The 12,054-nt window shown below is 49.2% G+C and overlaps 1 protein-coding gene across 1 annotated transcript in view; it reads right to left on the bottom strand.

The window, feature by feature from the left end:
- Positions 1-5,524: 5,524 nt before the first annotated feature.
- HS6ST2 (heparan sulfate 6-O-sulfotransferase 2) overlaps positions 5,525-12,054 on the bottom strand; it is a 122,361-nt gene continuing 115,831 nt past the window's right edge. The window contains exon 2 of the mRNA XM_057383028.1: positions 5,525-8,369. Coding sequence (XP_057239011.1) covers positions 7,667-8,369 — 703 coding nt within the window. The 3' untranslated portion in view covers positions 5,525-7,666. The remainder of the gene's footprint in view (positions 8,370-12,054) is intronic.

Raw genomic sequence — 12,054 nt, 5'->3', positions numbered from 1 at the left:
TGGGAAAGCTGTTGCTGCCAACTGTGCCCCTCTGCCTGGTGTGGTGCTGGCAGTGCCTCCCTGGCAGGCAGTGTTACTCTGGCACAGCCTGGTGCACGTGGAATCAGCGTTATTTGGGCAGAGCCTGGTGTGTGTGGGATCAGCGTTATTCTGGCAGTGCCTGGTGTGTGTGGGATCCTGGGGCAGGATCTGGCACAGCCGGGCTGAGGGATGCAGGGATGCATCTGAGGGATGCAGCTGAGACCAGCAGTGGTACACAGGTATGGCAGGGCACAGGGGCATGGGCTGTGACAAGGACTCACCGTGGACATTGTCTGTCCCCACTCACCCTCCCTGAGCAGTCCCAGATGTGAGGTCCCAAATGTGTCTCTCTGAGGAGGGGATCAGCCCACTCACAGCTCACAAATCTTTCATGATATCCAGGATGAAGGTCCCATTCCAGGCTCCTTGTTTCGGGGAAGAGCTCTCCACCATTCCTCCTGGAACAGCTGCCGCCTCCAGGTGTGAGTCCTCCATGGCAAACTCAGACACTGGAATGCAGGACCTGAGGGAATCAATTCTGTGGTTCCCTCCTCATAATCCCCACACATTTGTACTGTAAGAATATATTTTTCTTTATTTTAAAAATTCATACAGTATGCATATCACTGCTTTTTATTCACAATTCATTACTCCCAGGAAGCACCTGTAACTGTATTATAAATAAAAAAGCAATCGACCCAGACCTGCTCCTTGCAGTCAGCTCTCTACCCCAGCAATGAGCCTGTGTGATCTGAGGGGCCAACCACGTGCTTTCCTACTGAACCAAAATTAACTGATGACCATAAAAAACCTCAAAGAATTACAACAAACGGGGCAAAGGCAGCAGCAAATGCACTTCCCAGCAGCAGCAGAGGTTATCCCACACTGTCACCAAACCCCCAGCACTGGAACAGAGGAAAGGGGAGTTCCTTACATCCTTCAGTCCAGCAGCAGGAGTTACTCCTCAGAGAACACACAAATCCCGGTAATGACTGTGAATCTGTGGCTGCTGTCCGCAAACGCCTCTCGGGAGCAGAACGGGGCACACTGGGCACCGGACAGTGGCACCAGGGTCAGTCTGGCTGCAGTGGCCACTAGCCAGGTGGCCAGCGTGTCCCGGCCGTGCCGGTGTGCTCCCAGCATCCCGGGCTCACTGGGATGAGCATCATTCCCCACGGGGAGGATTTTGGCTCTTTGTGCGCTCASAGCCTCATAAATCCATGGAGGGAGCAGAGGTTCCTGCCGGGCCGGGCTGAGCTCCGTGAGCATCACCAGCTCCTGCCAGCCCGGCGCTGTGACAGGAGGGATTCTGCCCGGCTGATATTGGGGATGGAACCGGAGCCGAGAGCCCAGACCCCGCTGGTTCCTCACCAGCCATGGAATCACTCCCTACACCCTCATTCCCCAAATCCCCGCAGCGGGGCGGACCCGCGACCAGCTCCCAGCCCCATGCACAAGCACGGATGCTCCGGGAGGGCTGGACCCCATCCCGGGTACCCGAACCCCCAGAGCCGCGGCAGCATCGCCCCAAAACATCCCCGGGAACCTCTGCTCCCCGGGTGGCTGTCACCGAGCTCCAGACAGTCACAGCCTGCGGGGACAGGGACAGGGACAGGGACAGGGACAGGGACAGGGACAGGGCATGTCCCCGCCCTGTCGCCCATTAGCAGGGGATTGACTTCAAAGCCTGATGCTGCTGAGGGTGCTGCAGCCATTCAGACAGCTTTATTCATTAGTAATTAGGCAGGCGTTGTCTGGCATCTAGATTAATCCCACTTTTAATTATTTTGAAACTGTGTGAGATTTCCCAGGCATTAAAGATTATGTACGCGCTTGCTGATTCCACAGCAATTATTCTAATGTAATGATGTCTATTAATACGCCACCCAGCTTGCCATGCCCTGAGGGGAGATTCCCAGTTTCCCCCTGTGGAACACACATCTCCCACSAGGCATAACCCCCTGTTAAGTGGCACAAAAGAATAGTTTCCATGCGCTTCACCTAATATTAGTAACAGTACAGAGCTGCATCAAGTACCAAAGAGTGATTGCAATGGGGAGAGAGACCTTTTACAGCCACAGCCCACCCAAAAATCAGCAGTTTATATTTGTGGGGCTTTTTGAAAGGAAAAGGTCACAAAATTTCAATCCCAAGTAAGGCTAAACTGTTTAACCTGAAATCAAAGGTTTAATTCTGCTTGTGGATCATTTGAGCTCATTACAGATTGCCTTTACAATCTGAAGACAGCATTTAAAAGAAGAATGTRATTTCAAAGACGGATAATGAAGTGTGAACTGAGAACCTCAAAACATAGAACTGTTCCAAAATCTCCGCTTTCCTTCAGTCYCCTGAACTCATCCTTTTCCCACTGTAATTCTCATCATTCCCAAACTTCATTTATCAGAAAAATTGCTATTCACTGGCAAAACRAGTGTTGTGCCATTGGCCACCAACTGTTGCTGTGCAGCTGAGACATCGTTATCAGAATGAGGGCTCAAGTGARTGCTGTGCCAGGATCCATTTGCATCCCTCTGTCCATGAATGCCCATCAGAAAATACATATTTTTGACATTAATCTCTATAGTTTATGTAGATGTTTATGTCCACARCTGCTTGTGCACATCCTATCAAGTGAAAACCTTCTTTGCAGTCATACGAGGGAATACATAAATTAAAACMGCTGAGGATACCAAAAGGCAGTGGTTGTATTGTCCTGAAAATGAACACTCAGCCCTCACTGTAACTATTCTGATTGCTTTGCATATATATTGTTTCAGCRTTTCATTGCTCCCGAAACAAAAACTGATATAACCTCTCCTGCCTGGCCTAATGTATCCTCACAGAGCTAAACTGCATGACAGAGCTGCTGGGCAGAGACCACGGGTAATTTGGCTGATAGATCCTCTGGAAGCTCAGAGCCAAATTCGATTTCAGGCCCAAACTCGTCACTCCGTCTCTASAGATGGCAGAGCAGCGATATTAGCATGACGGCAACGCCGCTCACTCTGAACTCAAGAAATGGATTAAATGAAATTACACTCTTCCCTGATGAGGCTGGTGGAACAGGGAGATTGCTTTAGGAAACCCAGAATTGAATTTCATAGGTAAGAGTTCAGACGCTGCGCCGTTTGCTCGGGAAGGTTTGTGCAGGCGGCTGCAGGGCTGCCAGCAGGGCAAGAAGGACACGGTGCCAGCAGAGCCTGGAGCCCACCCTCATTYAGATCACAGCCTGGTTTGGCAGTGCTCCATCCATTCTGGAGGCTGGAGACCCCAGGTTCCCATCCCAGCACCCCCACTCCCATTTATGAAGGATATTCCACTGTCCCCTCCCAGGCACGGCCACCCCAGCAGGGTCCAGCAACAGCCAAAACACCCCCAGCTYCACCCAAACATTTTAGAGATGGGGATATTTTTAGTCAGAGGAAGATTTAAATATATCACCTACTTGGAAAACACTTCCCCTGCAAAAGACTTCTCTGTAAGGGTGACCTCTCCACCAGAGCTGCTCTCTGTGCCTCCCTGGGGGTACTGGGCCAGCCTGGCAGCTGCACCTGAAAGTTTACATTAGCTTGACAGTTCCTTCAACTACCTGACATTTCTGGCTCAAATTTAAGAGAGAAGATGTATCGGTTTTGTTCTCCTCACGGATTTCAYGAGCAGAAACAGCTGAAGCAGCAATTGCACTGGTGTCTGTCAGGTGTTACTCATGGCTCTGACCATTTTGGATAATGTTTGAATTTTAAAAACTACATGAAAAGGTCCATTAGTTCATTTTTACTCAAAAATGACATCATTGGAAGCAAACATGTATTATAGCACACTAAAATGGATCATATGTCATTTAAAGAGGATGCAAAGGTCATTGACAAAAATCAGCAGAGCAGTTCTCTTCCAACAACCTTTAAATAACAGGGATCCTTCTGGAAAGCTTTTGTCCCAAACTATTAGCCTCAAATAGGGCCCTTTGCAAGGCCATGCAGGTCTCAGAGTTACCAACTTTCCAAACTTTGGAGGGTAAAAAGAATCAAGAGTTTAACATTGATATCAGCACTACACATTTCCATTTCTAGAACAGCCCTCAGCCCACAATGACTGGCCTGGGTGGATGTTGGCAGTGCCAGAGGTGCTGACATCGCTTTCCATTCCTGGAAACTTAAGAGGTAGCTCAGTGCTCCAAAGAGTTTTCTTAACTCCAGGCTTTCCCAAACTCGCTGGGGGGTTTGAGAGCTACTGCACTCTGCTGAAGCTCCTCAGCTTCCGAAGTTTGTCCATCCAAACACATCCCCTGCTCCTCCATCCTTCCTCTCCTGCAGTAAGAGTTTTCTCAGCTGTCAAATTACTCCCCTCAAAAGGTAACCCCAGTTGTTTTTATGCCTGATTTCACTGCTGGRCGCTTTTCTAGCTGCAGGGAGGCATTTTGCATGACCTCCATCCCATTAGCAGCTCCAGTGCAGCTCCCCCAGGGCACTACAGCCCTGTCTGTAAAGCCAGCCAAATCTGCCAGCACACCCCTCCACTCCCTGCTCCCCAGGACTCAAAAAYCTCACAGAGGAAAGGTGTCCCTGCAGGCACTCACAGCTGAAAGACAGCTCTGTCCTCAGGAAAATTCCAACAGATCAAGGCAAAGTGTCCCGTGGACACCTTCATGTCACCTGTCCTGCTGCAAGCCTGGCAAACSTGTGGGTCTTTTATAGCCACCAAGGAAAAAAATGCCTCCATCCAACTGTAAACAATTATCTTCATGGCATTTCTGCCCAAGAAGATGCTCCGAGGGCTGGAGAACAGGGGGTAGCCAGCCTGGAGGAGGCTCTGGGGAGACCTCAGTGCCCCTTCCAGTGCCTGAAGGGCTCCAAGAGAGCTGGGAGGGAGTTTGAACAACCCTCAACTCAGGCATGGAGAGATAGGACAAGGGGGAACAGCTTTGAACTGAAAGAGAGCAGATATACTTTAGGTATCAGGAAGAAATTCCTCTCTGTGGGTGTGGTGARGCCCTGGCACAGGGTGCCCAGAGAAGCTGTGGATGCCCCATCCCTGACGAGTTCAAGGGCAGGCTGGATGGGGCTTGGAGCAACCCGGGATAGTGGAAGGTGTCCCTGCCAATTTTTTTTGTGGCTGGGCAGCATCCTCCAGTGCCAGCTGGAGCARAAATGGAAGGTATCTCATAAAGAAATAAATCATATGCATACACACATAGAAAGAACTCCTTAATGGTGCAGACCATTGACAATCATTTAAAATCATCAGAAACCGCAGCCTTCTTTTTCTGAGGAATGCTCAGAAAAGAAGTCAAAACCTCTGCAGTAACTCCTGAACCAGACTAAAGTCCAAAGTGGCTTTGCCCTTGAAAGCTGCAGTTTAAATACACTTCAGGAAAGCCGTGATTTCAATCTCACGCACTTGCTGTCAACTGCAATTTCACTCATGTCGGAATTACCATCCATTCTGAACTGCACAGCTCTCAACACACCRTCAGAAAAAGAAATAATCACATGAAAATCAGAAGTCTGTAGTTAAATTTTATTTATCAGTTCTATTGTTAAATTACACAATCAAAGTCAGTGGATCGGCCTGTAAATCTACACAATAAGACAGCGTCTAGGTGGAAATCAGTAGAGTTTGATATGGTTATGACAAAATGGTATCCTTATATTCGTACATCCCCTATATACAATAAACAGTATACACAAAGAAAATGCAACTAGTCTCTGTAAACCATGCACACCACAGCATAAAAACAAGATGCACCTCCTGCAACAGGCCTCCAGCTCGCCCATGGTTAAGTCCTGTTTACAGCAGTGCCTTTCAGTTTCAAGAGCCAATTACCTTCCCCTGTGAAAACCAAAGTACAACTGAGACATCATATTGGCAACTGCAGTTCTCACTTAAAAAAAAWAAAATTGCTGTACATGAAGTTATTCTCTTCTCGAAGCTGCTAATGCAGGGTATTGGTTTGCTGCTGCTTTGCTCTCCCCTTGCCCCTGGCAGGGCTGCTGCCCCCGGGCTGCCACACAACATCAGATGTAAAACCACTTCCAGGTAACTCAGGCATGGAGCTGTCAGATGTTTTTAAAGCCTTCTGCCTCATGTTCTGCCCCCCTGCCTTCATGGTGTATAGAGTACTACAGGTGAAAGGCAACAGTGCAAGCGAGCCTTGTAAGCATCGTGTCCCTGGGGACACAGAGGGCCCTTTCGGGAGTCTCCGCTCAGTGCCAAGCTCRGGAGCACTGCAGGACAAAAGTTCTCAACTTGCTGAACGTCTGGCCCAAGCCTTGCAGAGGTTTTTTTTTATTTTTTTGCATAGAGATTTATAGGAGCCCCTCGCACCCCGTGTGCTGTCCCTGCGGGTCCGGGTGAGCCGGAGGGTTGGGGGTGACCCCGCTCCAGCTCTGCACCCCCAGCCCCAGCACAGCCTGCTCAGAGCAAGCTGCTGAACCCCATGCACCACATCCTCCTCCTTCTCCTCCTGGGTAACTATGGCTATGGAAAAACCAGCTTCCCTCACTGTCACTCCTCATCTGTCATYGCTATGAAGGGCTCAAGAGCATAGGAAAAAAGGAAAAGAAAGCCCTGTTCTTATCTGGTGTTGCAAAGATTTACTGGGAGTAAATCCTAATTCAAGTGTAAATCTACTTCCATTGAGCAATTCTCCTCATAATATTGCTGGGATTAGAGAGTTTTATGACTTTTTAAAGACACTACACAAATATCGGCAACATAATTTCATCTAGTTTATACCACCAATTATTAAGGAATGATAAATTCAGCATTATGTACTCTAATGGGTAAGAAAGACTTATAATGAGACACTGTCACAGGATTATAATTTGGAGAAGGCTCTATGAAACAAACATGAGAATGTGCTGTAACTCTTCCAGAATGGTTAAAATCATACTGCCCTGAAAAATTCTGGAAACAGTGTCTATAACATTGGCATTGAGTTCAGAAAAAGTATGTATGTCTTTTTTTTTTTCTTTTTTTTTAGTATGAGATAGACCAAGCTTAAAACTCTAAACAGCAGTAGGTAGAAAAAGTTTAAAATTTTAAATATTTATATAACTAGAGAAATTACTTCTATTAATTTTAAAAGCCAATATTATACATAAAACTAGTCGATAATTTTTCTAGACCTTTATTGTTCCCTTCATTGTCCACTCTTTAAGTTGGTAAATATCATAAGCAGTTGGTGCCCTTGAAAACACATTATTAAAATAAAATTAAGATAAAATCAAAGGGAAAAGGTTTTGCTCATATACTGTATTGTGAGAGTATGCTAAATGCTCGTTATTAGGAAATGAGTTTGCTTTCCAGATAGATTTCAGCCGAGCATCATAAACATTTTCCAGCATCCCATTTTGTACTCATAACTAATTTAAGRATTTTTTTTTTCCTTTCACTTCTTTTAAATAAACGTCCAAGCAAACAYTTCCGATGAGCCGAGTCGGCTCCCCATATTCCATAAATAACCCAACAAACCCTAAAAAGGACAATTTAATTACACGCTAAGATTAAATGTTCCACGTACAGTACAACATTTACTGCAAAGGCAACTGCAAAGGCAACATTTCGACCTCTTTTTGCTCCAGACCCTCGAGAAGCATCGTGCTCTCCGTTTGCAGGCTGGGCTGGGCTGGGCTGGGCTCCCCCACTATCGCCGCCAGCGCTCCACGTTCCCCGTGTAGTCAGTGCTGGAGATGTTGTCCCCCTGCTCCCTCAGGTGYGCCTGCTTCGCCCGCAGGATCTTGCGCTGCTCCTGGCGTTTCCGCCGCGCCTCCTGGTGCTCCTTCTGCCGCATGTACTGGTAGCGCTGCAGGAACAGGTCTTTTGCATAATCGTACAATTCCATGTCTAAAAAATTGAGGGCCTCGATGCGCTGCTGAGTCTGCTTGTCTATCTCCACGCTGGAGGCCCTTGTGCTATTGTACTGCGTGAACGGCGAGATGAAGTTCATGTTGAAAGTTTTCTCGAAGAGGTACTGAGTCTTGCGCTGGAACTCGGTCAGGCCGAAGAAAGCCATCCGCTTCAGGTTCTCCTTGGCACTGTCCAGCAGAACCTTATTTCTCTGCTCCTCGGGCATGACCGACAGGTTGTAGCAGCCCACCAGGCTGAGGTCGGACAGCATGCGCACCTGGCGGTTGTTGGCCAGGTTGTAGGGGCAGTCCATGAAYTCCTGCAGGGAACAGCCCGACCAGTCGTCCCCGCTGTAGCAGCTGGGCAGCTCCTCGGTGGTCGGGGAGCGGCCATCGCACACGTGCAGAGACGCTTTCCACGTGGCTCCTCGCTGCACGTGGCGCCATTCGCTCAGGTAGCGGGACACGGGGTCACGCAGGATGGTGATGTAGTAGAAATTCCTGCCGAGGGGAGAGGAGAACAGAGTTTAGTCCCGCGTGTCTCCACACACAGCGCATTAACGCTCAAAATCGATACAAACTGGGAGATGCACTTAAGAGGCTTTCAGCAGCCCTGCTGCAGAGACTCCTCTGTGAGCTCACCTCCGCAGGGTGAAGGACGGCTGAGCTAATCCTGGGGGAGTGGAAGGGTTGGATCTACCCACCCACACACAGAGCTGTCTCTGTTTAACGGGTGCTGTCTCYACAGAGCCCAAGGGCACCCCAGAGTCCCCTCTGTGCTGGGCTGTGCATGCAGCAACACCCTCCTGCTGCTGCTGCAACCGAGGGCCACCCCAGACTGCAGGAGAATCCTTGAAACATCTCCCAGGATGTAAGCCAYGACCCAAGCAGGACACCGGTAGCTCTGGCTCTTTAATTTCCTTCTACAGCAGAGCACTGATGGGTTTCCACAGATCACAAAGAGCTGCCCRTGCCACATTTCCTGGTGAGCAGCCGTGGGTCCAGCTGCACCACCCCAGAGCAGCACAACACCTCTGAGGAAGGCATTTCCTACAGCACATTTCCTTTCACAGGACAAATAAATGGGGTGTGGCCAGAAGCCCCAACCCCCTTCCACCCTAAGGAGGACCTTGGGAAAGCCCATGTAAATCCTGTTTCATCCTCCTGCCTCCATCTGATACAGGACTGAAACGATGAGAGAGGAGAGCTAAGTGACTAACAGGAAATTAAAGGATGCATTACAGCATTTTGTAGGAGAAAACATTTTCAGGGGAAGTGCTGGTTTTCGTTTGGGCTAACAAGAAAGTAGCACATGTGGGGAACACACTGCCACAGGGAACCCGTCACGCCATCAGCTGGAAAAGCTGCAAGTTGAAGCACAGAACTTGACCAGAGCTCACTCTGGATATCACATTAATATCCACCACCAAACACTGTGTTGTCCACTCTCACAGCCTGAAGATGGACACAGCTCTTTGGACCTTCACTAACATGACCACGGCCTCATCTGGATGATGTGGAGGATCATTCAGGATACCAGCCATCTGCTTAAGCAAATGGAATTAAAGTAGCTCAAAAGGCAAACAGTCCTGCCAGGGAAAGCCACTCCTCCAGAAGGACACCCAGCCCTGAGCCCCTGGGGTGTGATTGCCATGTCCTTGGTGCTGTGCAAGGAGGAGGAGGACATTAATCTGCTTTCTCAAGTGACATTGTGACTGGCCACCTTGAAGTCAAACTTTTGTTCCCTATCGTTTCCTTTGGCAGAAAAGCCACTAGATGTCAATGTTTTACAGAAAATTGTCTTTGGGTGGACTAAAAAGTGAATCACAAGCACCAAAACGATCCAGCAGCACAGGGGAAAGGAAACATGGAGAGTCACCATTCCTCTTCCTATTTAGAGCATCCACACTCATAAATAATTAAGTAGAAAGTCCAGTAAATGTGCAAAGCCAAATGAAGCCAAGCAGCCCAGCACAGCAGCAGTGTCTGGAAACAGCAGCACTCGACACTGGGAGCTGGGACAGCACAGTCAGCACTGTCCCCATCCCCACGCTCACCCCGGGCACTGCTGCTGCCACCCCCTGCTCAAAGGGATTTGGACACAGATTCACMCAGGCAAAGGGACCCAAAGCCCCACCACGACCCCAGGGAATGTCCTTTTCCACAGAAGTGCTGTTCAATAATTTCACTGTGAGAGTTGGAGGTAAGAGGGAGCAAGAATGAAGCTCACATTCACGAGTGAGTGACAGCTGCTAACCCCACACTGTCCCTTGCAAAGATGGGAAGAGTTTTGCTCTGTACTACCTCACTGGTCTCTGGTAGCACTGGAGAGCCCAGCCTGGCTTGGGAAAGGGCTTTCCATGAGCATCACCTCAATCAGCTGCTCCAGTGAGCAGGAGCTGCCCCTGACCATCCTTGTGCCTCAAGCTCCTTTGATAGAGCAGCAAACACAGCCTTACCAGGATCCCCATCACGGGAAATGGAGCATCTCTGGGGCAAACCCAAGCCCCTTCTTTACCTTCTGCCAGGATTTCTGAGCCTTGGATCTGGTTTACTGGGATACTGCACTAAAATAATGATCCAACCATATAGCACTGTACAMTAATTAGAGCAACAAACACACATCAACAAACCTCTGATGACCACGAGGCAAAAGCAAAGCCCTGCTTACCCCAGAGCCCATCTTTCGAGCTGGCCCATGAGCAATTCAGCTCAGGAGAGAAWGGTGCAGGCACAGGGGTGCTGCCAGCTGAGGGAGAAGGCCAACCAGACCATATGCTCTAAGGTCATCACAGAAATCGATGGGGAGTTAATGCAAGAAGGGAAACAAATCCTGAGCCAAGATCGATCCAGTGAGCGTTTTATTACAGCTCAAACTCTTCAGCCACTCTCCCTTTGTGCTCTTTGGTCACAGGCGGTGACAAAGCGTCTCCCTTGGCTGCTGTTGTAAAAACAAAAGAATGAATAAACCCCCATGTGCTGTTGGAAGAGACTGTGCTGTAACATCACCGTCAGCCTGGGTGGCCACACTGGGCAGGTGTCTCCATCTGTGCCTGCCAGGGACACGCTGCAGTTGGGGACACGGGGGCTGAGGCTGAGTAAAGACCCTTTACTGGAGGTGTCAGGGCATCCCCAGTGCCTTGAGCTCAGGATGCCAGGCATGGATACTCATGGGATGTCCCAGCTGGGGCCCATGTCCTCCCTGGCCTGAGCACAGCTCCATAAAACAGGCTCACAGCCTGTTACTTATCTCATATTTCCCAGATGAATGCTGCTTTCAAGAAATGTCTTAGAGAAAGATGTTTTGTCAGTCGTTGGGCCAACTTCAGCAATTTTGTGCATTTCTCCCCTTCTTTAGCCTGCCTATTAAAATTCTACCAAAAAAAGGCACCTCCCCCTTTAGGGAAACACAGCTTTTGGGTTTGTCCCAAGCCACTTTCCTCCAAGTCAGGAATCATGGCAGCAGATCTCATCCCAACCCCACTGCCCCGCTATTTAATGCCTGTTGAGGTCGAGGGAGGCTGGAGGTCAGACGCTGGCAGCTGCCATGGTTTCAGCACAGAAACCTGAGCCTGGCTTGATGGAGCTGTGAGGTAAGGACTGGAGAGGGGAGATGAAAGCTGAACACYCACTCACCATTACATCCATTAGTGGATTAGTAGGTGAGGGACTGAGTGACCTTTTCCCATTTCTGCAGAGAAATGAGGTTGCAGCAAGAAGGGCTTTGTAGGTTACAAAGGGTGAGAAACGTACAGCCTTTGCACACAGAGCACCACAGCCCCAGAAACATCCCCAGAAACATCCCCAGAAACATCCCCAGAAACATCCCCGGAAACATCCCCGGAAACATCCCCGGAAACATCTCCAGAAACATCCCCAGAAACATCCCCAGAAACAGCTCCGGAAACATCCCCAGAAACAGCCCCAGAAACATCCCCAGAAACATCCACAGAAATATCCCCAGAAACAGCCCCAGAAACATCTCCAGAAACATCCCCAGAAACATCCCCAGAAACAGCCCCAACGATCGCAAAACATCCCCAGAAACAGCCCCAGAAACATCTCCAGAAACATCCCCATGGGCACAAACGAACCCAGGAAAACACAGCTTCAGCACGGGGCTGAGGAAGCAGAGCTGTGATTTCCAGGSAAAGTACTGGGGCAGTCCCATTCACCAGGAAAAAGT

Source organism: Malurus melanocephalus, unplaced genomic scaffold (assembly GCF_030028575.1).
Source record: "Malurus melanocephalus ecotype Western Australia unplaced genomic scaffold, MMel_1.1 scaffold_603, whole genome shotgun sequence".
Taxonomy (NCBI): Eukaryota; Metazoa; Chordata; class Aves; order Passeriformes; family Maluridae; genus Malurus; species Malurus melanocephalus.
This window is presented reverse-complemented; position numbering and strand designations above follow the sequence as displayed.